This window comes from Phacochoerus africanus, chromosome 10, assembly GCF_016906955.1.
Source record: "Phacochoerus africanus isolate WHEZ1 chromosome 10, ROS_Pafr_v1, whole genome shotgun sequence".
NCBI lineage: Eukaryota > Metazoa > Chordata > Mammalia > Artiodactyla > Suidae > Phacochoerus > Phacochoerus africanus.
The window spans coordinates 130,623,322-130,648,189 of record NC_062553.1 but is presented as its reverse complement, the minus strand read 5'-3'; the positions used below and the strand labels follow the sequence as shown (position 1 = coordinate 130,648,189).

The 24,868-nt window shown below is 47.3% G+C and overlaps 1 protein-coding gene across 5 annotated transcripts in view; it reads left to right on the top strand.

Moving 5' to 3' along the window:
• The window catches only part of HERC5 (HECT and RLD domain containing E3 ubiquitin protein ligase 5), a 55,230-nt gene that overhangs the window by 6,454 nt on the left and 23,908 nt on the right, over nucleotides 1-24,868 (top strand). For 2 of the 5 annotated variants that reach the window (XM_047798015.1, XM_047798013.1), the window contains exons 4-15: nucleotides 950-1,171; nucleotides 2,303-2,394; nucleotides 2,649-2,779; nucleotides 5,677-5,822; nucleotides 6,951-7,027; nucleotides 7,870-7,973; nucleotides 9,182-9,241; nucleotides 11,651-11,747; nucleotides 15,108-15,297; nucleotides 16,614-16,768; nucleotides 21,543-21,656; nucleotides 23,327-23,437. In XM_047798015.1, the coding sequence (XP_047653971.1) occupies nucleotides 950-1,171; nucleotides 2,303-2,394; nucleotides 2,649-2,779; nucleotides 5,677-5,822; nucleotides 6,951-7,027; nucleotides 7,870-7,973; nucleotides 9,182-9,241; nucleotides 11,651-11,747; nucleotides 15,108-15,297; nucleotides 16,614-16,768; nucleotides 21,543-21,656; nucleotides 23,327-23,437 (1,499 nt within the window). The remainder of the gene's footprint in view (nucleotides 1-949; nucleotides 1,172-2,302; nucleotides 2,395-2,648; nucleotides 2,780-5,676; nucleotides 5,823-6,950; nucleotides 7,028-7,869; nucleotides 7,974-9,181; nucleotides 9,242-11,650; nucleotides 11,748-15,107; nucleotides 15,298-16,613; nucleotides 16,769-21,542; nucleotides 21,657-23,326; nucleotides 23,438-24,868) is intronic. The other 3 variants (XM_047798017.1, XM_047798016.1, XM_047798014.1) reach the window with 2 other exon arrangements.

The following is a 24,868-nucleotide window of genomic DNA, read 5'->3' as shown; positions in this document are numbered from 1 at the left end:
GACTGGGTGGGGCGTTCCTGTTGTGGCTCAGCGGCTTACATGAATCCGACTAGTATTCACGAGGATGCGGGTTTGATCCCTGGCCTTTCTCAGTGGGTTAAGGATCTTGGTGTTGCTGTGAGCTGTGGTGTAGGATCGAAGCTGTAGCTCCTATTCAACCCCTGGCCCAGGAACTTCAATATGCTTTGGGTGTGGCCTAAAAAGTAAGAAAAAAACAAAGAAAAAAGATGTGGGAGTTCCCGTCGTGGCGCAGTGGTTAACGAATCCGACTAGGAACCATGAGGTTGCGGGTTCGGTCCCTGCCCTTGCTCAGTGGGTTAAGGATCCGGCGTTGCCATGAGCTGTGGTGTAGGTTGCAGATGCGGCTCGGATCCCACGTTGCTGTGGCTCTGGCGTAGGCTGGTGGCTACAGCTCCGATTCGACCCCTAGCCTGGGAACCTCCATATGCCGCGGGAGCGGCCCAAGAAATAGCAAAAAGACTTAAAAAAAAAAAAAAAAAAGATGTGGCTTAAACAGCAGATGTTCTGGAGGCAGAAGCCCAATTCACAGTTCTAGCAGATTCGGTGTCTAGTGGGGGCTGGTCTTGTTAGAGGTGGAGACGCCAAGCGAGCTCTCTGCGGTCCCTTGCGGTCCCTTTCCTAAGGGCGTTGCCCCCAGTCACGGAGCTCCGAGGCCCGGATCTCATCTCGTCCCTCTGCGGGGGCGGGGGGTTAGTTAGGCTTTCGACCTGGCAGTTTCCGGGGAGGGGACACAGATGTGGGAGGTGAGGGAGTGTAAGTGTTGCTGCCCAAGAGGGACGTGCTTGTCGTTGCTGGGACTGCGGCGTGAGATCTCGGTGTGACAGGAGGGGCTTTCGAGACGGTGTCGTCTGGGAGGCGGACAGGGTGCGGGGGGCTGTCTGCTGCCTTTTAAACCCACTAAGACGGCCTTTGCTCTCCTCATGTCCAGGTGGTGAGCTTTTTGCGTGGGGAGAGAACCTGCACGGCCAGCTGGGCGTCGGAAGGAGGATCGCCTCGACCCCCACACCCCAGATGGTGGAGCATCTCTATGGGGTCCCCTTGGCTCAGATCTCTGCCGGCGGAGCCCACAGCATGGCCTTATCCATGTCCGGAAACGTTTACTCCTGGGGAAGAAATCATTTTGGACAGCTGGGCTTGGGCCACACTTACGGTATGGACACGCGCTGTCCTCCTCGTGTCGTCGCCACGTGTGTCTGTGACTTGAACCCAGGCCTCCCTGTCAAAAATGGCTCACATCCCTGCTTTGATTCGCACTGTTCTCGGGCTTCAGGGCACACGTGGGCTAAAGGACCTGCCCCGTGTGGCGGTCAGGCTGTCACTGAGACAGGTGTCAGAGCCGAGTGGGGAAAAAAGGGGACACAGCCCTCACCTGGGGACCTCGGCACCCCTGGGCTGTGATTCCCACTTTGGGGGTAACTCGCTGCCCGGCCTCCCCGGGTCGCTTCCCTTTTCTCCAGGTCTTACTTGCTTTCTGGGAAGTGATGCGTTTGGGTGAAATGACTTTCCAGGTCCCCGTGCACTGACCTGTCTATTCATACTTAGGGCTGTCGTGTGGCAAAAGGCTACTCACATTCTGTGTAGGAAGTCACCTAGTCTGATCTCACTCGATAAGGTATGCTGACATCTGTATACTCGCTCAGGCAAAAAACCTGTAACGCACCCTATTGAGCTCCTGCTGCAAAGCAGGCGGCAGTATTTCTGATGACCCCAATCCCCTTGTTAGAGATGGCAGGTGGGGCAGACTCCACGGCTTCATCAGCTGTGATAATATTACACCCCCGCCCCGGGCTGGGGCTCAGACTACAGGCCCAGGGCTCCCTCGTCAGGAGAACACGTCAGTCAGTGTTGGAAAAATACTCGGAGGAGAAAAAGGAGTCGGGCCATTTAAACTCACTTTAGCTGAACTCTAAGCACTTGGGCAAGAAAATAATCATGAACTCGAGAAGCGGGGGCGCGAGGCCAGGACACCGTGGTGGGGAATTGGAAAGAAAGAACGTGTCCATTAGGAGGGCCCTTCTGGGCGGGCACTGGAGTTAGCAGATGGGCTGCAATTGAAGCTAATCCAGCTGGGTTAAAAAGAGACCACTGGGCTCGGGGGAGAGGCTCGACCTCTCCACCTCGGCGTTGAGTCCGGCGTGGGCCGATGGACAGCTCCTCTTGTCCGCGTCCTGGGAGCGCCTGTGCTGGGCTTCGCCGAAGTGGTCTGGGTATTTCCTCCGGAGCGCCAGGTGGGATTCTGCATCGCCTTCTGGGCCCCTGAACTCTTCTCTCCTTTGCGTAGAGGCAGATTCTCCTTCCCGTATCGAAGCACTGGACGGTCGGCACGTTGAATTTCTCGCTTGTGGAGCCTCTCACACGGCCCTGCTCACGAAGGTGCGTGCGCCCTTGTCTCTCCCACGGCAGCGCCTGAAGACCTGCCCCCGTCACGGTGGGAAAGCACTCGAATGTGGAGGTGGGGACACTTCCAGGGGGGAAAGGTCAGCGCTTCCCACGGGCGGGATGGTCCTGCTAACAGCGGGGCTTTGCTTTGACGGGGGGTTTTATTAATTACCCACTGATGCGTGGGTATCCGGGGATATTCCGTGTTGTATTTCTCTGGCATCTGATACGAAGTTCTCTCGCTCTAGGATGGGCTGGTGTTGACTTTTGGTGATGGAAGATGTGGGCAGCTCGGACACAATTCAACACAGAATGAGTTAAGACCCCGCTTGGTGACTGAGCTTGTTGGGAAGAGAGTGACCCAGATGGCGTGTGGAAGGTGGGTGGTAAAGTGACAGCGCACGTTGATAAAATAGATACCGTGAATTTAGAGAGCTAGCTGAAAAAAATTTCCATCCGTTTCTTAGATTGAGAGGAAATTTCAAACACTTTCAGATGGGTGCAGATGCTTAATTTACATTATTAAGTAATCATAATAAATCTGTATTTTGGTATCCATATTTGTTTTCATTAATTTTTTTTTAAAATGAGCAGGTACATTCACTTTCTTTTCTTTTCTTTTTTGCTTTTTAGGGCTATACCCGCAGCATATGGAGGGTCCCAGGCTTGGGGTCCAATCGGAGCTGTAGCCGCCAGCCTACACCGCAGCCACAGCAATGCAGGATCCGAACTGCATCTGCGACCTACACCACAGCTCACGGCAATCCCGGATCCCTAACCCGCTGAGCGAGGCCAGGGATCGAACCTGCATCTTCATGGTTCCTAGTCAGATGCGTTTCCTCTGCGCCACCATGGGTACACCTGTATTCACTTTCTGTTGCTCCCGTGGTGGAAAACCTTTGTAACTGTTCGAATGTGCTCTCATCTTATGTGCTCTTTTCTTATTTTCTCATAAGAATAATACCTTATCATATATTGGGGGAAAAGTAAACAAACATGAGTTAGAAGGGATTATTCACTGATATAATCATCCTTTCTCACAAACTTCTCAGGGGTCAGCATACTTCGTTGCCAGTAAGTCTTTCAGAGTGACCACCCTGTAAGACAGTCTTTGCTGATTGGTATAGAATATTCTGAGAAATTTGATTTCTACAGATTTTTCCATCAAAAGTAAAGTAACTCAAACTCCTTGATTTACTATACTGTTTTCTTTCTTGATCATCAGTCAGCCCACTTCTCGCTAGTGGGATGATGGGTCTTGATGGGTGTGGTTAAGAAATATTTTCACCCAGATACATTTATCCTTCTTGTGGGCAGTTTTTCTCCTCCCTAAACAGAAATCAGACTGTATCTGATGATTGGGTTCATTTTGTTTGTTTACTAAAACCTTTACTATAAAAAGCTGGTGTATTGGAGTTCCCTGGTGGCCTAGTACTTAAGGACCTGACATTGTCACTGCAATGGTGCATGTCACTTCTGTGGCACAGGTTTGATCCCTGGCCTGGGAACTTCCAGATGCCACGGATGCGGCCAAAGAAGACAAAATGAAACGAAACAAACCAAACTGGTGTATGTGCTTTTGGTCTGTAGGCATATTCTCTTACGATCTTGCAGCAAAATGACATAAGTGGGTGTCGTTAAGGTACCCAGGCTCCTGGAACGGGAGAACCCTCTGCCTTCAGAATCTGCATGACCCGGAAGAACGTGGTCATCCCTTTGGATTTTTCATAACACACTTGCTCTGAGTAGCGTGTTACAGGAAGACTCGTCACTTTGGAAAGGTCTTCATGCAAACTGGGGCCGTACCCTTGCTAATGCAGGAGAAGTCCCTGGAAAGGCCACAAGACTCCCCGAAAGCTGTCACACCGATGGTCATTTTTATTACAAGAAGAGGAGACAAATCGGAACCAGTCAGCGGAAGAGATGCATAGGGCCGAGGCTAGAACGGGGGCAGATAAGGAGCTTCTGGTGTCCACTCCCCTCGGAGCCAAGGACCTCCTCCCGTCCTGATACTTGACTGTGTAGAGTTTTGCCAAGCGGGGACGCTCACTCAAGGCCAGGGTTGTTATCGGGGCTTGGTTGCTTAGTCGTGATTGGTTGGATCCGTGCCCATGTGGTTGAACTGAACCTCCAGCCTCAGTGTACCCAGAGACTGGGCTTGCACACAGCTGGGGGAGCCTCCCTGAGCCCCCTGGGTGTAGTCTCAGGGGCCTGCCACGAGTAACAGACACTGCCATCACGGGAAGGTCTAAGCCTTTAGACCTTCCATCCCAGGAACTGCGGACAAAGGCCAGACCTCTGAACAGGGCCAGTCTTCCCTTGCACCTCTGCTTAGTGGGAGAGGCCTTCCGGCAAATCCGTGAGCACATCAGCACGGCAGAGGTCTTCGGGAAACAGAGTGGATCACCTCATCCCATCTAGGACGGAGAGAGGAGGGACTCAGAGCCTCCCGGAGGGGGTGTGACTCAAGCCAAGGCTTAAAAAAGGAGTAGATGCAACCTGTTGCATTTGGGGTGGACAGGCAAGGAGGGCCTGCTGTGTAGCACAGGGAACTGCGGCCAGTCACTAGTGAGGAAACGGGATGGAAGATAATGTGGAAAAAGAATGTGTATGTCTACACATAACTGGGTCAGTTTGCTGTACGGCGGAAATTGCCAGAACACTGTAAATCAGCTATAACTGAAACATTAAAAGAAAGGAGTTCCCATCGTGGTGCAGCAGAAACAAACCCGACTAGGAACTCTGAGGTTGCCGGTTGGATCCCCGGCCTCGCTCAGTGGGTTCAGGATCCGGCGTTGCCGTGAGCTGTGGTGAGGGTCGCAGACACGGCTCGGATCTGGCGATGCTGTGGCTGTGGTGTAGGCCGGTGGCTATAGTTCCGATTGGACCCCTAGCCTGGGAACCTCCATGTGCCGTGGGTGAGGCCGTAAAAAAAGACAAAAAGACACACACACACACACACACACACACACACACACACACAGAGAAAAAAAAAGGAGGTGAGGACAAGAGAAGGTGCTTGCTCTGACAAAGGGCACATCCTTTGCCAGGGTGCAGCATGGTGGCCTTCAGCAGACTTCGGGGTTTCAAAGTCAGTTCAGTCATGCCCTAGGGACTGCTTAGTTTCCGGATGGCAGGTTCACCCACCGGGAGCTGGTTAACTAGTTTCCCTCTCTGGTAGCACAACTCCTGCAGCTGTTGACCATGTTGCTGAAACTCTCGTCATTGTGGATAGTGGATAATTGGGAATTGACTCCGTGTGCTTTTATTTAACAGGGAGCACACACTCGCCTATGTTTCTGATTTGGGGAAGGTGTTTGCTTTTGGTTCTGGAACAGAAGGACAGCTGGGAAACGGTGGAACACATAATCAGCTGATACCACGTCCCATGAAATTGCCATCAAATGAAGAACTCAAATTTGGTAAATTCTTTAGGAGCACAGGGTTTGGCATAAATAAATACCTTTGTGGAGAAGCTCATTTTTCTAAGTGTATAACGTGGGCAAGAAAAGAAGTATTTGGCTATGAAGGGAGTATTTCTAAACGCTGGTTTCATTTTTTTTTTTTTTTTAACTTGTAAGCTGCTTAACATATCCAGTCTGATTTATCAAGTCAAAATAACTAAGTTTTCTCTTAGCCCTTCAGATTAAGATGAACGTGGATTTAAAATAATATAAAATAGAGCATGTGGGTTCAGAGGCCAAGGCAGCCTCTGATTCCAGTTTGCAAGGGCCCCATTAATGCCATGGTGATTCGGTTGTCTCACCTGGGGAAACTGACTCACCATCATACAAACCCGTCAGAACGATGAGCAGCTGACAGAGGCCGGGCATGGGAACTGTGCTTAGCAGTCCCGTCTGTTATCTCACCTGTCCCAACACAGTGCCCGGGGTCCATATGCTCAGTCCTATTTTTCTGGAGAGGTGCAGAGCTTTGTCGAGTGAAGGGTTAGCCAGTAGTAGGTGGTGTGGCTGGATTTGAACCGTCCCCTGCACGCCTCCAGAGCGCGAGCTCTGAAACCTCCCACTACCGAAGTGCCTCGGAGCACTTGGGTCGTCCCGGGTTTCTGAAAGCCAAGTGGTGACCTCAGGTACCAGGATGCTCCGTGTTCTTCTGGGGGATGCACGGTAGGGCTCTTTGCTTAAGCGGTTCACTTATCACATGGGGTTTCCTCACACCCCTTACGTAGACGTTTGAAGGACTTATTTATGTTGTTCACAGCCAGTGGTCCTTGATGAAGTTGTCACTTGTAGAATACGGTTTTCAGTGCGGGGAGTTGAATTAAACCAGGGAGCAGTTACCCAATCCAATGTCCGTTTGACTGCTTTCTACATAAGCATTTATATCTTGTATATTAAACTGAGACCACGTGTCAAGCTTGCAAATGACCTCTGCTTGCCAACGAGCCTTCCCCCGAAGTAGATGGGCCTTTCTGCTTTGTTAGAAAGATAAAGGACTCTGTTTAAAGAGTCTGAAATTATTTAAGTTGGGTGAGTATACGTGGACCAAATGAGGTTTTAAACGCTTATCTTTTTGTGAATCCCTTTCAGAAAGCCGCACCTCAGAAAAGGAGTTAATAATGACTGCTGGAGGGAATCAGAGCATTTTGCTTTGGATGGAAAAAGAGGTAAGAGTAGATCTCTAGATGTTTTAGGACTTGATATTTTAGGCAAAATGAAAGGTTCCAGAATCTAGATTTAGTCCAGATCAGCAGGTTACTAGGCTGACTTTGGAGAAGGGCTGGACGTTACTGATCCTTTGTTGTCTGAGGTACACACATAACTTACTCACAGAAATCAGTAGCTTTACCCTTCGTGGATGTCAAGCAAGGATGATTTCCTTAGGCTCCCCTTACCTTTGCTGAGGCTCCTTGCCAATGACATTTTGGGTTCTAGGGAGCCGGCAGGCGGACGCATTGGGAAGTGACTTTGCCAGACAGGACCAAAAGAGACCCGGCGTCTGTAGGCCTCTGAGGAATCGACCCATAACTTCCCTCTCCTGCTTTGCCAAGGCTGAGTTCCTCCTGCTTCTCTCCCTATTGCGTGTAGGATCTCCCCACTCGAAGCTGTCTGACGTTCAGTTGGATCTGATTGTACCCGTGGAAAGTGATCAGTGGGTGGGGCATTCAGAGAAGTTTGCTTTGGGTCTAAACCCTCTTGGATAAGAAGTTGGCAGCAGGCAAATGATTGATCGCTCCTTGGTAGAATCTTTGTGATTTTTCAGAGTTATCCCTATTTAGTCGTGTTCTCCATCCTCAGAATGTGCCTGCAAGTTGGTTACCTATTTCAGTTGTGTCTGAATCACTGTACTTTACTATGTGCTTGGCTGCCCTCGAGGCGCGTGGCCGTTCCCGGGCCACGGATTGAACTTGCCCCATCAGGGCGACCCACGCTGCTGCAGTGCCAACGCCGGATCCTGCAACTGCTGTGCCGCAGGAGAACCCCCTGTGTTTTACTGTTTTGTTTACAGAACTCCTATGTTAATCTGAGGAGGAAAATTCCTACCTTAAATGAAGGCACTGTAAAGAGATGGATTGCTGATGTGGGGACCAAACAGTGGCAAAACACAAAAAGGTACCCTCCGTGTGTCTGTCTGCTCATACAGCTCCAAAGCAGCGTTTTCCCCAGCTGCTGCTGCCCCACACAGAGAGAAGAGATTTTGCGTTCCACTAGTGGTTGGTTTGTCGGAAACTTGAGAGAAACCGAACTTACAGGGTATGTGTGTATGTGTGTAAAGAAAGAGAGATTTTAAGGATTGGCTCGTGCAAAATCTGTAAGGCAGGACAGTAGACTGGAGACCCGGGGAAGAGTTGCAGCTTGCGTTCCAGAGCAGTCTGGGGTCTCCTCAGGAGACCTGGGACTTTGTCTCTTGTGGTCTTCAACTGATTGGATGAGGCCCACCCACATTATGGAGGGTCGCCTGCTTTTCTCAAAGTCTGCTTGCTGATTTGAAGGTTCATCTTAGCTGAAAAATATCTTCACAGTACTAGCTAGGTTGGTGTTTGACCAAACCTCTGGGTACCACGGCCTAGACAAGTTGACACATAGACTTAACCATCACACCTAGCATGTAAGCTCCGAGAGGGTGGCTTTCTTTGTTGCAGGACTTCTCTGGGCCTTTTGATATATTTGTGTTTGGGACTCTGAGCGGGAAATATAGCCTACAGTTTGTTTCCCAGGACTCCTATTCACAGCTGAACGGCTTGGGCAGCCTTGCTCTAAATGAGCAGACGCCTGCCATCCGTACAAATTATACTCATTTTTACAGCCATTTTCTCGTAGAGAAATTTTTAGGTATGGCTTTCTAATTCTGGAAAGTAGTTATATCACGTAGCCGCATCATAATGTGCAGAGAACAAATGATCAAGAACCATGTGTGCAATTCCTTCCATAAGTAGAGCTGAGTGTACCTTCCCCATTTAATTTCTGATTTTTTTGTTTGTTTGTTTCCACTTCAGTGGAATAGAAATAAATAGCACCTGGAAAACTTGGGTGGGTTGGGAGTGTTTTATTTATACAAGAAGATACTGACCATAGGTCAAGTCTTCCCTTTCCCTGTGGCTTTTTTGAGTACGGATCTTTTTTTCCGCCATGTGTGCCTTTGAAATTTTGCGATTTCACAAATGAAATAGACTTGCAGATGCCCACAGTAATATGCACATAAATCAGAGACAGAGGAAGGCGTTCGAAGGACAGTTATAAGGTGTTTTACTTATCCTGTCTCCTGCTCTAAGGAGGGCATACCCTGATTTGTTTTAACCACTGTCTTATTCCTAATGTAGGGAAATCAGAGAGATATTTTCATCTCCTGCATGTCTGGCTGGAAGCTTTTTAAGGGAAAGGTAATATATATAATACATTTAAAATTCTGTTTAAAATACTATGTACAGAGAGCATGGTGGCTATGGGTAGTAGTACAGTGTTGTATATTTGAAGGTTGCTATGAAAATAGATCTTACAGTTCTCACCACAAGAAAAAGAATTTGTGGGTGAAGGATCCAGCGTTGCCGTGAGCTGTGGTGGAAGTCACAGACCAGGCTTGGATCCTGCGTTGCTGTGGCTGTGGTGTAGACCGGCAGCTACAGCTCCGATTAGACCTCCAGCTTGGGAACCTCCATATGCCCCGGGTGCGGCCCCAAAAAGACAAAGACAAAAAGAAGAAGAATTTGTAACTGTGTGCTGATGAATGATAACTGGACTCAGGGCGGTGATCGTTTCACAGTATACACCATATGTATGCATTCCCAGAAGTAATACGAGACGTCGGTGATATCTCAGTTTTAAAAACTGAATGGGAAGTTCCTGTCGTGGCACAGTGGTTAACGAATCCGACTAGGAACCATGAGGTTGCGGGTTCGGTCCCTGCCCTTGCTCAGTGGGTTAACAATCCGGCATTGCCGTGAGCTGTGGTGTAGGTTGCAGACGTGGCTCTGATCCCGAGTTGCTGTGGCTCTGGCGTAGGCCGGTGGCTACAGCTCCGATTCGACCCCTAGCCTGGGAACCTCCATATGCCGCGGGAGCGGCCCAAGAAATAGCAACAACAACAACAACAACAAAAAAAAATAAAAATAAAAATAAAAAAAATAAAAAAATAAAAACAATGGTTGTGAAGAAAACGGTTTGAGGGTAAAATAATTATCTATGTCTTTATTTCTTTGTAAACATTACCTTTTTTTTTTTTAACAAAACCACTTATATGCTTACTGTAGAAAATGTGAAAAATGCAGACATGAAACAAAAATGTGAAAACCAGCCAAAATTCACCACTTTAGAGTAATAGCTAGCATTTGCATAAATCTTCTGCTATGTAAATTTTTTTTTTTACAAAAAAGCAATTCTATTGTTTTATACGTTTCCTTAATGTATTTATTCATTCTCCATTTTATGCAATTTCTGTATTATTCAATATTTTCCTTAGCATTTTAATGGCAGTATAGTATTCCGTAGGAAGGATATACCTTAATATATTTGATTATTTCCTTATTGCAAGATACTAAGATGTCTATGAATTTTTTTTTTTCAAGGGATGCACCGGCGGTGGCGGCATATGGAGGTTCCCAGCCTAGGGGTCAAATCAGAGCTGCGGCTGCCGGCCTATACCACTGCAGATCCCAGGCACAGCTCACGGCAATGCCAGATCCTTAACCCACTGAGCAAGGCCAGGGATCGAACCTCCGTCTTCATGGATGCTAGTCAGATTTGTTTCCACTGAGCCACGATGGGAACTCCTCTTTGAATTTTTAAGTATTATGAACGAAGGACTCTGCACTTCTTTCCTTTAATATTGGTATTGTATTTATTTAAAAGAATTTTTTCTATTTTCAGACACTAAATATATGTATTATCTTACAAAGTATCTATTTTTAGACCACACACTCAATTCAGTCCAGTATAAATGTAATTCTTGGGTTAAGATACTTAGACATTTAGACATTTCACTAGTAATTTTCTTTTCTTTTTCTTATTTTTTCTTTTTTTGGCCTCCCCTTATGACATATAGAGTTCCCAGCCCAGGGACCAATCTGAGCTACAGTTGAGACCTATACATCTGCAGCAATGCCAGGTCCTTAACCCACTGTTTTGGGCTGGGAATTGAACCTGTGTCCCAGTGCTGCTCCAGAGATGCAGCTGATCCCATTGCACCCCGGTGGGAACTTCTCATTGGTAATTTTCTGTTGGATTACCGAAAAGTTACTACTCTGAAATCCCATTTTTGGTCCCTGCTTATATAGTTCATGTACCTGGGAAACAAGGAAAACCTTTTTCTTTTTCTCCCCCCCCCCTTTTTTTTTTGGCCACACTTGCAGCATGCAGAAGTTCCCAGGCAAGGGATCCACTCCATACCACAGCAATTATCCGTGCCACAGCAGTGACAATGCTGGATCCTTTAAATGCTATGCCACCAGGAAACTCCTGTGGCTAATATTTTTTAAATTGGAAAATAAATATTTATTGATTACTCATTTAGCATAAGACAATATCTGACTTCATGTCTAATAGCATATAGATTGCTAACACAGCCTTGATTTTTTTTGGCATTTTAAAAATAATCATGTGTTGTCAGCTTCCTTTTCAGTTGTCTTTGTGTTCAGCCAAATTTTTATAGTTATTATAAAGGTGAGAAAAAAGTAAATTTTATAAAACGAAGCAAGCCTTCGAATAAACCGGAGAAGATAATCTAGTAAAATATTTACTCTTGAAGTGTCATGTTTCCCTTACTTTTCCATTTTTCATTCATCTTCCATTCACAGAATAACCGGGGGAAAGACGTCTGTTCATCTGGACTTAAACACAGCAAGGACCACCCTGAACGAGTTAACCCGGAAGGACTGCATTACCAACACGGTGGTACTCTTCAGCTTGTTACTTAGAGAAAACACACTGAAGTATTTTCACGAGAACGCGAAATTCAGAAGTATCCTGAAATTTGGAAAGATTCTCTGAGACCCTGTGGCATATACGGCTTGAGTCACACCTGGTTGCCCACTAGGCTGAAGTAGTTGGTAGAGTAGGCGCATAGGTTCCAAATAGTCTACTTGGTTCATCTGTGTGTACACACACACACACACACACACACACACACACTCACAGACACTCTCTCCGAGGGAGTGTTTTCAACTCAGGGTTTTAGGGAAATGATTAAAATACCTGTCGAGAGAGTTCCCACTGTGGCACACTGGGTTAATTGTTCCGGCTTGTCTGTGGTGGCGCCGGTTCAGTCCCTGGCCTGGTGCAGTGGGTTAAGGATCCAGCGATGCTGCAGCTGTGCCATAGGTCACAGCTCCAGCCTGGAGGTGATCCCTGGCCCAGGAACTTCCAGGGAAAAGGAAAAAAGGAAAAAAAAACTTTTTGGTGAGACTGGTGTCCTAAAATAAGAACAGTGTTTTACTTGCGGTCATTGTAAACATAATAGAAATGAGAAGACTTTCATGCCTCCAGGACCAAGGCCTGCCTGGATTCTTCCCCTGTGTTTGCTGCATTGCACTTCCTTCCTGTTCTAGAATGTTCTTGTTTCTGGGATTGTTCCTTCTTTGTTTCAGCACTGTAATTACTACCTCTAAGACTTCCCAGGTGGAGGCACTTCACACATGCTTCCTTTATTATTTTCCTTCCTTTATTATTTGTTATTTTAATATTCCTTTATTATTGCCTTTCCAGATGCAGCTTTTCTTAATTTCCCTGTTCTTCTGGGCGGACTGGTCTTGGGGTGGTGCTGTGCCCTTCTCTCCGCCTCTTTCTTCCTGGCCTTGCTGGGGTTCTTGGTCTTCTCTCTCCTCCTCTTCCCGCCCCCCCCCCATCTGTCCTTACCTTCTTTCTGCTTCGGTGGCTCTTGCTCCCTTTCCCTCTGGGTCTCGTGCTCGTTCCATCCCTGCTGTCTGGCTCCACCCTGTCTGTCACAGTCAGCATTCTGTATCTTAGCTGCAGCTTCTCTGACACACAACGTTCGTTTTTCTCAAGGAAAGATGGGAAATTTCATTACGTTAACTTTGGCAGAACCAGATCCCAATTAGGCGTCAGAAGACAAACGGATTCCTAATTATGCACCGTTACCAGGACTCCGCAGCACTTAGTGGGACGATCACCAAAAACAGAAGAGGCCGCTTCTGCATCTGTGGCGGGCGGAGGTTGGGCCGGGTCGCCACTAAGGCTGATGGTACCTGGAGGTGCCAGACGATGCCATACACGGTGCAGGTGACGAGATGGTGGAGCGGTCTTGCATTGTTTCCGGCGGGATAGTTGGATCGGAAGAGCTGTAAGGCTTCTTTCTATTTTGAGGCTTTTGTGGTACGGGTTTGTCGGGTTTGGGCCCGCCTTCCTCCATTCAGCCAGCGTTCGAGTGCTGCTCTGCGCAGGGCCCCATGGGGAGACTCCGGCTGGAGATGAGAGAGACACGCTTCCTGACTCCAGAGGCTCCTGGTGTAGCAAGGGAGGCAGATCCCTACCTGCAGGTGTCCGTGCGAAGGCTGGGTGTGCTGGTCACGCTGCTCTCTTCCCTCGTGGCCGGCGTAGAACACAGTGGTTCTCGTCTAAATATTTTTGCAAGCGTGACCTCCGTCGTTACAAGGACAGTGAATGGTTCGCTCTCCGTAGAGTCAGAAAGACGGTGTGCCCAGGCAGAGTGGGAGCTCAGCTCGCCAGGCGCCCGAGGGGAGGCTCATTCCAGGCAGGAAGGTCAGGCCCAAGGTGTGAGCAGTGTGGCTGGCTGAGAGTGTGGCCGTGGTTCCGAAGGGCAAGGAAGTTTGGGAGAATGAAGCGCAGAGGAAAAGCACTGAGATGGGTTACAGGGCAGTCATCAGGTGTAAATAACTCCGTGGTCTGAGCTTATAAGGGGAACCAGATACAGTGTTTTGATGTAAAAATGGCTAATTATAAAAATGTGTATGTACATTTAGAGATATCACTTAGCAAGTGTCTCATAATTTAGTGGTTGATTTTGAGCCTTGGCATCAGGCAGGACAGATTCCCCCTTCGCTTTGTGACCCGGAGCAGGTTAGTTTCTCTCGTGTGCAGAGTTCTCATTTATAAATTAGGGTTAATAATACCTTCTGTGTTCCAGAGAAACTGCAAGGATGAATGACCTCATGTGCAGCACAGTATCTGGCAAATAATACGTACTCCGTAAGCACTAGCTTACCTTTTTTAGTGGGCTTTTAGGTAAATTGTCACTGTTATCTAAGCCCACGTAAGACATAAAAATTTAGAATTCCATTTGAATTTTTTCCCAGCACTTGTGTTCTGAATTGGGAAAACTGTAAGGAGATTGGAACGGCTAGAACCTCGAGTTTGGTGGAGAGAGTTTGTGATGAGACAGGTGATTCTTGGAGAAGATAACAGGAAACCATGTTGATTTTTATTGTTGCAGTTGTTCTTATTTGTTTTTAGTTTAGTTTTGTTTTTTATTTTATGGCCGTCCCTGTGGCATATGGACGTTCCCAGGCCAGGGCCTAAATCTGAGCCACAGCTATAGCAAAGCCAAATCCTTCAAACCTCTGCACCCGTAGGGGCATCGAGCCCACGTGCCCTCAGCAACCTGAGCCACTGCCGTCGGATTCTTAATCCACTGCACCATGGCGGGAACTCCTGTTTTTAGTTTTTAATTTGTCTTGCCTTTGAGGATTCTGACACATTCTTCTTTAACAAGTGAGGTGTTGGAGTTCCTGTCACGGCTCAGCGGTTAAGGAACCTGACTGGCATCCGTGAGGAAGCGGGTTCGATCCCTGGCCTCTCACAGTGGGTTAGGGATTCCGAGTTGGTTGTGGCTGTGGTGTAGGCTGGTGGCTGCAGCTCTGATGGGACACCTAGCCTGGGAACCTCCATGTGCAGCGGGTGCGGACCTAAAAAGACGAAAGACAAAAAAATTTGTAAAAAAGCAAGGTGTGATAGTGGAACCAGGGGGAAGAATGTGGAACTTTTTGAGAGGGCTGCCTTTTGGTTCTGAATCCATTGTTCCTCCAATATAATCGTGCACGTGTGATTTCTTGATGTCCTTCCTGGGCCCCAGCAATTTGGACAGAAAAATACTTGTTACGTAGCTACACCCAGAGGCTGGGGAGATGGGGTGGAAACCTGGGTTTTAGAAAGACTCAGTGATTGTTCCCATTTCATGGTGCAATGAAACTCCAGATCCCACTCTCTTTTCTTACAATAAGTTGCACCTGGTTCCTGCTGTGTTTTGAGTGTCTCTTCCTGGATCCTTTTTGCCCACAGATAACCGCATGTCTCAGGGAGAATCTGCTCAAAGCGCTTCCGTGCCCTTCTCCACACCGAGAAGCTGTCGAGGTCTTCTTCCTTCTCCCGGAGTGTCCCGTGATGCATGATGACAACAACTGGGAGAGCCTGGTGGTTCCATTCGCGGAGGCCGTTGGGAAGATGAGCGACCCGTCATCCGGGGTCCTGGGTAAGACTGACCATTTACACTTGACGGCGTACGGCTGTCCTCCACGGAGCCGCATGCCCAGTAAAGTCACGGCAAAGCTTGGGGAGGTGATGACAAGCATGCTCGTGGTTTTCGTTCATTGCTTAGCCTGTTCTACACGTGCTGTAATAGTTCCGAGGCCGCCCACACCGATTGCTCCTGTTCCTTTGCAGCATCCTGGTAGTGCCGCATGTGCGGCTTGGTGGTCGCGAGGTCCTTCGTCCCCTCCTTTCCGTTAGGAAGGACTTTATGCGTCGATGTTGAAAGCGTATCCCTAACAGTCTCTCCCTGAGAGGCGGAGCAGCTAGCCTGTGGCCCTGGGTGCGTCCTCCCTCTGGGTGCAGAGATTACGTTTTATTTTTTCTGAGCTATTGGAAAGCGAATTGGAGACATGGTAACATTTCACCCACAACTGAGCGTGTGTCTCGTAAGAATGTGGAGTCCGGTATTAATTCCCACGGCAACGTTACCGCACCTCGTCAGATGAGCTGTGGTTCTATAATATTACCTAATATCTAGGCCATATTCAAATTTCTGCACTTGGCCCCCCCCCCCCAAAGTGTACTACAACCTTTTGTTTTATTTTTTTGCCTTTTAGGGCTGCACTTATGGCGTAAAGAAGTTCCTGGGCTAAGGGTCAGATTGGAACTGCAGCTTCAGGCCTACGTCACAGCCACAGCAACACCAGATCAGAGCCATGTCTCAACCTGAGCCACAGCTCACGGCAACACTGGATCCTTAACCCACTGAGTGAGGCCAGGGATTGCACCTGTGTCCTCATGGATACTACTCGGGTTTTGTAACCCGCTGAGCCACAGTGGGAGCTCCCTCCACTATGGTTTAGCACAGGATACTGAATCCACTTCCCTGGGCTGTACAGTTGTTGTTTATCCATTTTATATATAATACTTTGCATCTGACGACTGTGTTTTAACTCTGATATATATAAAAATATTCTATAAATTTTAGAAAATATTGACAACTTTTTACCTTTAAGAATCCAAGATGAGATCCTTAACGAACCCGACTAGTATCCATGGGGACATGGGTTCAGTCCCTGGCCTTGCTCAGTGGGTGAAGGATCTGGCATTGCCATGTGCTGTGCGGTAGGTCGCAGATGTGGCTCGGATCTGGCGGCTGTGGCTGTGGTGTAGGCCAGCCGCTACAGCTCTCATTTAACCCATATCCTGGGAACCTCCATGTGCTTCGCATATGGCCCTAAAAAGACAACAACAACAACAAAAAAGGAATCCAAGAAACATCGCGTGCTAACAGTTATTCACCTTTGTTTCCCTCAGAGGAACATTGGGCATCTCTAGAAGAATCTGCTTTCATCAGTCTGGTCCAGATGTTTAAAAGAGCCATCGTCGCTCAGCTGCGTTGTTGGACTAAAAGCGCCGAGAGTAACTGTCACATTAAAGCTCTCCTGGAACTTTTGAAAAAGCTGCACAGGGTAAGGGTTCTTTTAGAAACGCACATAGCTTTATTGTGCAATAAAAATCCCCTTGGTTTCACCTGGCTTGAATCTTAGGCAGACTCTTAGGAAACATGAAGTGTATGTTGCTGTGTGAAATTTTCTGCTTTTTGTGACTTGTCATGCAAATGAAGGAGTATGTGTAGTATCTATGTATAGTTTAAAAAAAATAATAAAACAGGCATCAGTGTCACTACCGCGCAGGTTACAAAAGAAAATATTTTTAGTACTTTAGAAGTGCCTGTGTGTCTCTCACAGATGGGACCCCGCACCGCCTGGAGGCAGCCAGAACCTTGCATTGTGGGTTCATCATTCCCTGACTTTTCTCTGTTGTAGAAGAAGAGTACATAAGTGGATATATCTCTAGAGAGTATGCTGTTTGATGTTGCTGGTTTCAAAGTTTAGTATGAATGGATTACATGCTGCTTATGCAACTTCATTTTATAGATTTGTCCGGATTAATACTTCCATCTGTATTTCATTCCTTTTCACTCCTGTACCGTGGTCCGTAGTATGAATCCACCATCATTGTCTGTTCCCGCATTGGTGGGTATACAGCATGTGCGCTTTGCCGTTCTTTTTGGTGGGGAGACCGTTCTTCTACGGGAAAACATTTTTTTTGTACACATCTCTTGGTGTTCATGTGTCAGGAGTGAGTTTTCAGGTTCCGTACCTAATTCTGGAATTGACAGGTGGAGGAGATGCCTGTATCCTCCCTGGTGGTGACAGACTCTCTTCCAAAGGGATGGGACTGATGTAAATCCTTCCCAGGAGCTGATGAGAATTCTCTTGCTCCATGTCATACTCTAAAATTTGGAAAACATTTTTAGTACTGTATTGAAATGGTGCCCAGAGTATGATTTTAATTGTAAATGCATGAGAGCTTTTTTAGAGTCGCACCTGTGGAATATAGAAGTTTCCACCAAAAAAAATAAAATAAAAAGGAGTTCCCGTCGTGGTGCAGTGGTTAACGAATCCGACTAGGAACCCTGAGGTTGTGGGTTTGGTCCCTGCCCTTGCTCAGTGGGTTAACGATCCGGCGTTGCCGTGAGCTGTGGTGTAGGTTGCAGACGCGGCTCGGATCCCGCGTTGCTGTGGCTCTGGCGTAGGCCGGTGGCTACAGCTCCGATTGGACCCCTAGCCTGGGAACCTCCATATGCCGCGGGAGCGGCCCAAAGAAATAGCAAAAAGACAAAAAAAAAAAAAAGTTTCCAGGCTAGGGGTCGAGTCGGAACTACAGCTAGTCCAGGGATTGAACCAGTGTCCTCATGGATATCAGTCGGGTTCGTTTCCACTGAGCCACAACGGGAACTCCCATGAGAGCAGAGTTTCATGTTTATAATTGCAGTATTTGTTTTCCTCTTCTGTAAAATGCCTGTTCTTTTGCTTAATTTAAATGTGTTTAATTTTTTGTTACTGATCATAGGAGTTCTCTTTATTTTGGATACTAGTCCTCTGTCAATTATATGTGTTGCAAACAACAAGTCCCAGTTTGTAGCTTGTCTCAGTGGTTTTTGTTGAACCCACGTTCTAATTTTAATGTAGATAAATTTGTCACTCCATGCCTTTATAATTTTTATTCCATGTGTTTTGTTTTAAACCTTTTTTTTTCTCCTCAAGGCTTTAAATTATTATCCTAAATCAGGGATTGGCAAGGCCTCTTTTTAGAAAGAACCAGATGGTGAATATTTTAGGCATTCCTGAGACTTTCCAGATAAGCAGGGGGCCGGATTTGGCCCCTAGAACTGCCCTGAATCGTCTTCTAACGGAGATGCTAGCCAGGATCCGAGGATGGTACACACCGAGGCCCATGTACCTACCGTATGTCTGATATTTAAAAGGTTAGAAATCTAGCTGACAAACAGCCTGTTAAATGAGATAAAATACACTCTGTCCTCCCGCCTTGACAAATAAACCTTCCCAGTGACAGGGTTTGAATTCAGAGGCTAGGTTTGAATAGAACTGTTGACCCCATACTGAGTTCTGCCCTGAAAGCAGAGGCTCAGACAGAGCCCCCTCCCAGGCCCTGTGCCTTGCTTCTCTCCCACCCTAGGGCCATCGCATGCCCATGAGTGGACACCCCAGCCCCTGTTTCTATGTTTTGCCACCGCCTCCTGCATTTTTTTTTTTGTTTGTTTGTTTGTTTTTAGGGCCACAGTTGTGGCCTATGGACCTTCCCAGGCTAGAGATCGAATCAGAGCTACGGCTGCCGGCCTACACCACAGCCGCAGCAACAGAAACACCAGATCAGAGCCGAGTCTGTGACCTACCCCATAGCTCGAGGCAACACCTGATCCTTAACCCACTGAGCCAGGCCTGGGATTGAACTGGCGTCCTCATGGATGCTGGTCATTTGTTCCCACTGAGGCACGACTGGAACTCCCCTGCCTCCTGCAACAGTCACTTCTTGGCCAACCCTAGAGCCCTGGGTCTGTGCTCCCCAGAGGGCAAGCGGGGAGAGCTGGCCTGGAGCCATGTGTGCAGGGACTTCGGACTCCAGAGCTCAGACTCCAGGGGGATGTGGGGGCTGCATGTAAACAGGCCCCCTTGACCCAGCAGACCCCTGTGGGGAGGGAGCTGGCAGGAGGAAGGCTGGAGCAAGGACCTTTAAATCCCAGACCCGGGGCAGAGGCCACTCTTGCCCACATTCAAAGGGAGTATTGAGGTTAGCGTTGCCTTTCATGGTTGGTGTTTAATCCAATTGAAAATTTACTCTAAATTTATTGGTATTAGTTCCCATAGGAAAACAGTTACCTACCACCACTTAACCGAAATTCTGTCTTTTCTGCACTAATGTTTGTCCTTGGCTGTTTTTCACAATTTTGTACAAAAGAGAAAGACGAAACAAACAAACAAACAAAAGACAGTTTGAAAAATGAGGGGCTTTGCCGAAGAGCTCAGGGAAGGGATATTGTCATGAACTTTCGTCAGTTACAGGAGAATTCCTAAAGATACCGAAGCGACAATAGAAGAAAACCCTGGTGGGATCCTGACTCTTTTGTCAAGCTCCCCCCACAAAGTGTCAGAAGGGGCGTCACAGTCACAAGAAGCCATGAGAATGAAGCATCTCCTTTCTCCAGTGGGGATGCTGAGGCTGCGCCCGCGCAGGACTGCGGGCGGCAGGGTCCGGAGGACCGTAGTTACGGGACAGACGTCACTTTTCAGCAGTAGGGCAGACTGTTTTTTTTTTAAAGCATATATACAGGATAAGCTGTCAACCAATTTTTGTGTGTGTGTGTCTTTTTGCCTTTTCTAGGGCCGCTCCCTCGGCATATGGAGGTTCCCAGGCAAGGGGTCGAATTGGAGCTGTAGCCACCAGCCTGCGCCAGAGCCACAGCAACTCGGGATCCGAGCCGAGTCTGCAACCTACACCACAGCTCACGGCAACACTGGATCCTTAACCTACTGAGCGAGGCCAGGGATCAAACCCGCAACCTCATGGTTCCTAGTCGGATTCGTTAACCACTGCGCAATGACGGGAGCTCCTCAACCAACATTTTTTGAGGGAATGTTGATTGCACGTGGGTCCTGGGGGCCTGGGCCATTTAGGGTCTGGGCCAGAGCCACTAAGGATCTTCCAGGTGCATGGTCTTAGTTTTCATAGCCGCGAGGGGCCTTTGGAAGACGTGCTGAGAACTCGACATGTCGGCCAGGGCTGTGCCCACCAGGTCCGATACTGATGGTCACGCATGTCCGAAGCATCTAGTGTTACCAGTGTCTCCACTGACCAGTGATTGGCCTGGTGCCATGTTTCATTCATGCGCACGTCATAATGACCCTGCGCATCTCGGGATGGAAGGCTGGAAGATTCCCCCACGGTTTAGGGGGAAGTGTCCACATGTGCCTGGCCAGGAGGAACCTCTGCCAGTGATGTCAGCGTTAACCTTTAAAGATTAGCGACGGAGTTCCCGTCGTGGCGCAGTGGTGAACGAATCCGACTAGGAACCATGAGGTTGCAGGTTCGATCCCTGGCCTTGCTCAGTGGGCTAAGGATCTGGCATTGCTGTGAGCTGTGGTGTAGGTCGCAGACACGGCTCAGATCCCACGTTGCTGTGGCTCTGGCGTAGGCTGGTGGCTGCAGTAGCTCCGATTCGACCCCTAGCCTGGGAACCTCCATATGCCACGGGAGTGGCCCTAGAAAAGGCAAAAAGACAAAAAATAAAGAATAATGACAGTCAGAGTTCCCGCTGCTTAGCAGGTTAAGAACCCAACATAGTACCTATGAGGATGCGGGTTTGATCTCTGGCCTCACCCAGTGAGTTGCAGATACAGCATTGCCGTGAGCTGCATTATAGGTCACAGATATGGTTCGGATCTGGTGTGGCTGTGGCACAGGCCAGCAGCTACAGCTCTGATTCAACCCCTAGCCTGGGAACTGCCTTATGCCACAGGTGCAGCCCTAAAAAAAAAAGAAGACCAAAAAAAAATAGTGACATGAAGTATTGGGCCCCAGAATCATTTGGATTCATATCACACTGTATTTTTCTTTGGACTTAAGTTTCTTTAAAACTTATGTATGAATTAAAAGTATCTAGAAGTTTATCATCCTACCATCAGTTTCTACCATTAAATCTTAGGTATTTTTATGTTCCTGAAACTGTGGGGCTTTGGCAGTGGAGAATTTGGATAGAACTTAACTCTGGTCCTTAAGAGTGTGTTTAACTTGCTATTTATTCTGATAATCTAGTTAATGGTCATTAAGCAAAATTGTGTTTACATATAAAACGTTCTCACAGGTTGTATTTCATTTAAGGTCAACCAGACTAAATGTCACCTGCCTGAAAGCATCTTCACAGTAAACGAACTCACAGACTACCTTGACTTTCGTGAAGATGCATGTAGGAGGTCCCTTTGGAAAGTGAGCTCAGTAAGTATGGCGTGTTTAAAGAAGGTACAGAGCGCTGGGACGTGGATAGAGGCATTTGTGCTATAACTTTGCACAGAAGTTTCCAAAACTTCTTGCACTCTCCAAAATTGCCCAATGGAAACAGCAGGGCTTAAAAGCCAGAGAGATGCCTCAAAATCTCTGCAGCTTTGTAACCAGAGCACCGATAGAAAAGAGTTTGTTGCTACCTGGGGAGGCGGCTCAGATCAGCCAGACAAGCCGCTTGTGGAGAGTGCCACGAAAAGATGAAAAAAGCACAAAAACCGCAGGGTAGAAATCTGTCCACACCCTAATTTGAGGACCAGTGGTACTGGAATAACCCAGATGGGAGAGGAGTTCTGCTCTTAAGGTGGGCATAGGAGGCAGTGCTGGCTTATACCTTCTACTTCTGGTATAAGCCAGAAGCCCGCAGTGTAAGGCTGTGACTTTAGGGAAGGCTCCCTAGGTGTAAGTACCGTTTTATTTTTAAATTTTCTCATAACAGAGTTAAAAGTGAGTTCCCATTGTGGCTCAGCAGAAATGAACCTGACTAGTATCCATGAGGACATGGGTTCAATTCCTGGCCTGGATGAGTGGGTTAAGGACCCAGCATTGCTGTGAGCTATGCTGTAGGTCACAGATGAGGCTCAGATCCTGACTTGCTGTGGCTGTGGTGTAGGCCAACAGCTGCAGCTCCGACTTGACCCCTAGCTGGGGAGCTTCCATATGCTGGAGGTGTGGCCCTAAAAAGCAAAATAATTAATTAATTAATTAAAAAAATAAAGGGCTCATGTTGCCAATTCAGCGGCTAATCTGATATTTTTTTTTCCTCTTTTTTTTTTCCCCTTATGGTCACCCACAAGGCATATGGAAGTTCCTGGGCCAGGATCGAATCTGAACTGCAGCTGTAACCTACACACAGCTGTGGCAATACCAGATCCTTTACCCACTGTACCAGGCCAGGGATTGAACCCGTTCCTCTGCAGCAACTCAGGGTACTGCAGTCGGCTTCTTAATCCAGTGTACAACAGTGGGAACTCCTTTTCCTCCTTTTAGCTGAAGTTTATAATTCTCTTTCTAGCATGTCAGTCTTTGCGTGGCAAAAATCATATCTGAGCTAACCAGCTGTCTACATTATATCATTCCCCTGTTTTCCAAACATGTATGAACTAATTTACATGTCAGAAGTGCAGGTGGTGGAGTTCCCACTGTGGTGCAGCGGGCTAAGGATCTAACTGCAGCGGCTCGGGTCACTGTGGAGGCACAGGTTCATTCCCTGTCCTGTCATAGTGGGTTAAAGACTCGGCATTGCCACAGCTGTGGCACAGGTTGCAGCTGTGGCTCAGATTCGATCCCGGGCCTGAGAAGGTCTGTATGTCGTGGGTGTGGTCCAAAAAAAAAAAAAAAAAAAGAAGTACAAGTGGCAGCAGAATAGACTCTTTGAGAAAATGTCCATAGTTTATAATGACTGGCTAAATTAAATGAGCACTGAAAATACTAAATTTCTATGCCTTTCATTGATGTATATGAAACACTTAGAATTTCATAGTTCTGAGTACTCCTGACGAGCAGTTTGGAATGCTTTGGCTGTAAGTACTGGTAAGGCTAAGAGGTAAGATGTGAGATTTCTCTGTCCTTTCATTTATCAGAATTGTTGTCATTTCCGTTTTTAGGACACTTCAGTAGACATCCAGTATCCTGTCATATTCAGTCACTTTCCATTTATCTTTAATATTCTGTCGAAAATTAAACTCCTGCATGCAGATTCACTTTTAAAAATACAGGTATGCCTGCCTATTTCTTTGTCTCCCTTAGCAAATGAACTACGCTCTTCCATGTACAATATTTGGGGGGTGATAAGGGTGCCACCCATTAGTGAAGCCAGTGGTCCTAGCATTCAGAGAACTTACATTCTAATGAAGAAGGTGAGACAGTGTGTAATTTGGGCTGGGTTGGCCTTGGGGGTATCTTAGGGCCTCAGTAGCAAAGGACAGAGCTTAGGACTCATGGTAGGGCTTTTACCTGGAGGTTGGTGCCTGTAGTCTTCTGAATGGTACGCGGAGCCCTTGGGCTTGAATGATATTAGCCCCCATATTTAAGAAGGGCCAATCTAATGGGAAAACAGAGAAGAGGGAATGAACGGATGTGACAGAGGATTCTTGAAATTTACACCCAGATAAATGGCTGGTAGTCTGTGACGGTGCCGCCATAAAGATTTGTAAAAAGTACTTCCTTTTCAGATGCACCTGCTGTGACCAGCTGAGTTGGTTCTGTTGGTCAGCATATCCAGCACAGTGGTTTTCACCTTAAAATTGGACAATCGAAAATGCCTCAGGAAGTGTACCTCATGGCATTTTTTGTCCATGTTTTAAAAGTCTATTGAAGTATAGTTGATTCACAGTGTTGTGTTAGTTTTGGGTGTAAAGCAAACTTAATTCAGTTACACATACACACGTGTGCATTCTTTTTCAGGTTCTTTTCCCACATAGGTTATCGCACACTCTCGGGTGGAGTTCCCAGGGCTCTGCACCAGGTCCCTTTTGACCATCCGTTGCACACACAAAAGTGTGCGCTCCTCAGTGAATTTTTAAAAGGGTGAAATTTGTTCATATGGGTAAAGCATTTAGAACAGTGTCTCGCACCGAGTGCCCCAAAATGGTAGCTCTTGTTATCACTTTTATGTTTGTATACGCATCTCTGTATGTATATACATGAATAATATTCAAATATATATCATAAAAGTAGATACTTATACATAATGCAGTTAATTAAATATTATTGAAATATTTAACAAAGGAAAGTAGAAGAAAAAATATAAGACCTTCATTTTACTTCAACTCCTCTCTCTTGAATTTTTTTTTTTTTTTAGGGTCGCGCCTGTGGCCAATGGAAGTTCCCAGGCTAGGGATCAAATTGGAGCTGCAGCTGCCAGCCTACACCACAGCCACAGTAATGTGGGATCCAAGCCATGTCTTGGATCTACACTGCAACTCACCACAGCGCCGGATCCTTGACCCACTGAGGGAGGCCAGGGATTGAACCCACATCTTCATTGATACTAGTCGGGTTCGTTACCACTGAGCCATGATGGGGAACTCCTGTGTCTCTCCTGTTAACTTCCTAGATTATCTGCCCCCTAAAATCTTGCCTGGATTTTCCTCCTAGAAGAGGGCATCTTTAGGGAGGTCTCTCATCCTGCACTTTTCCTGCCCCCA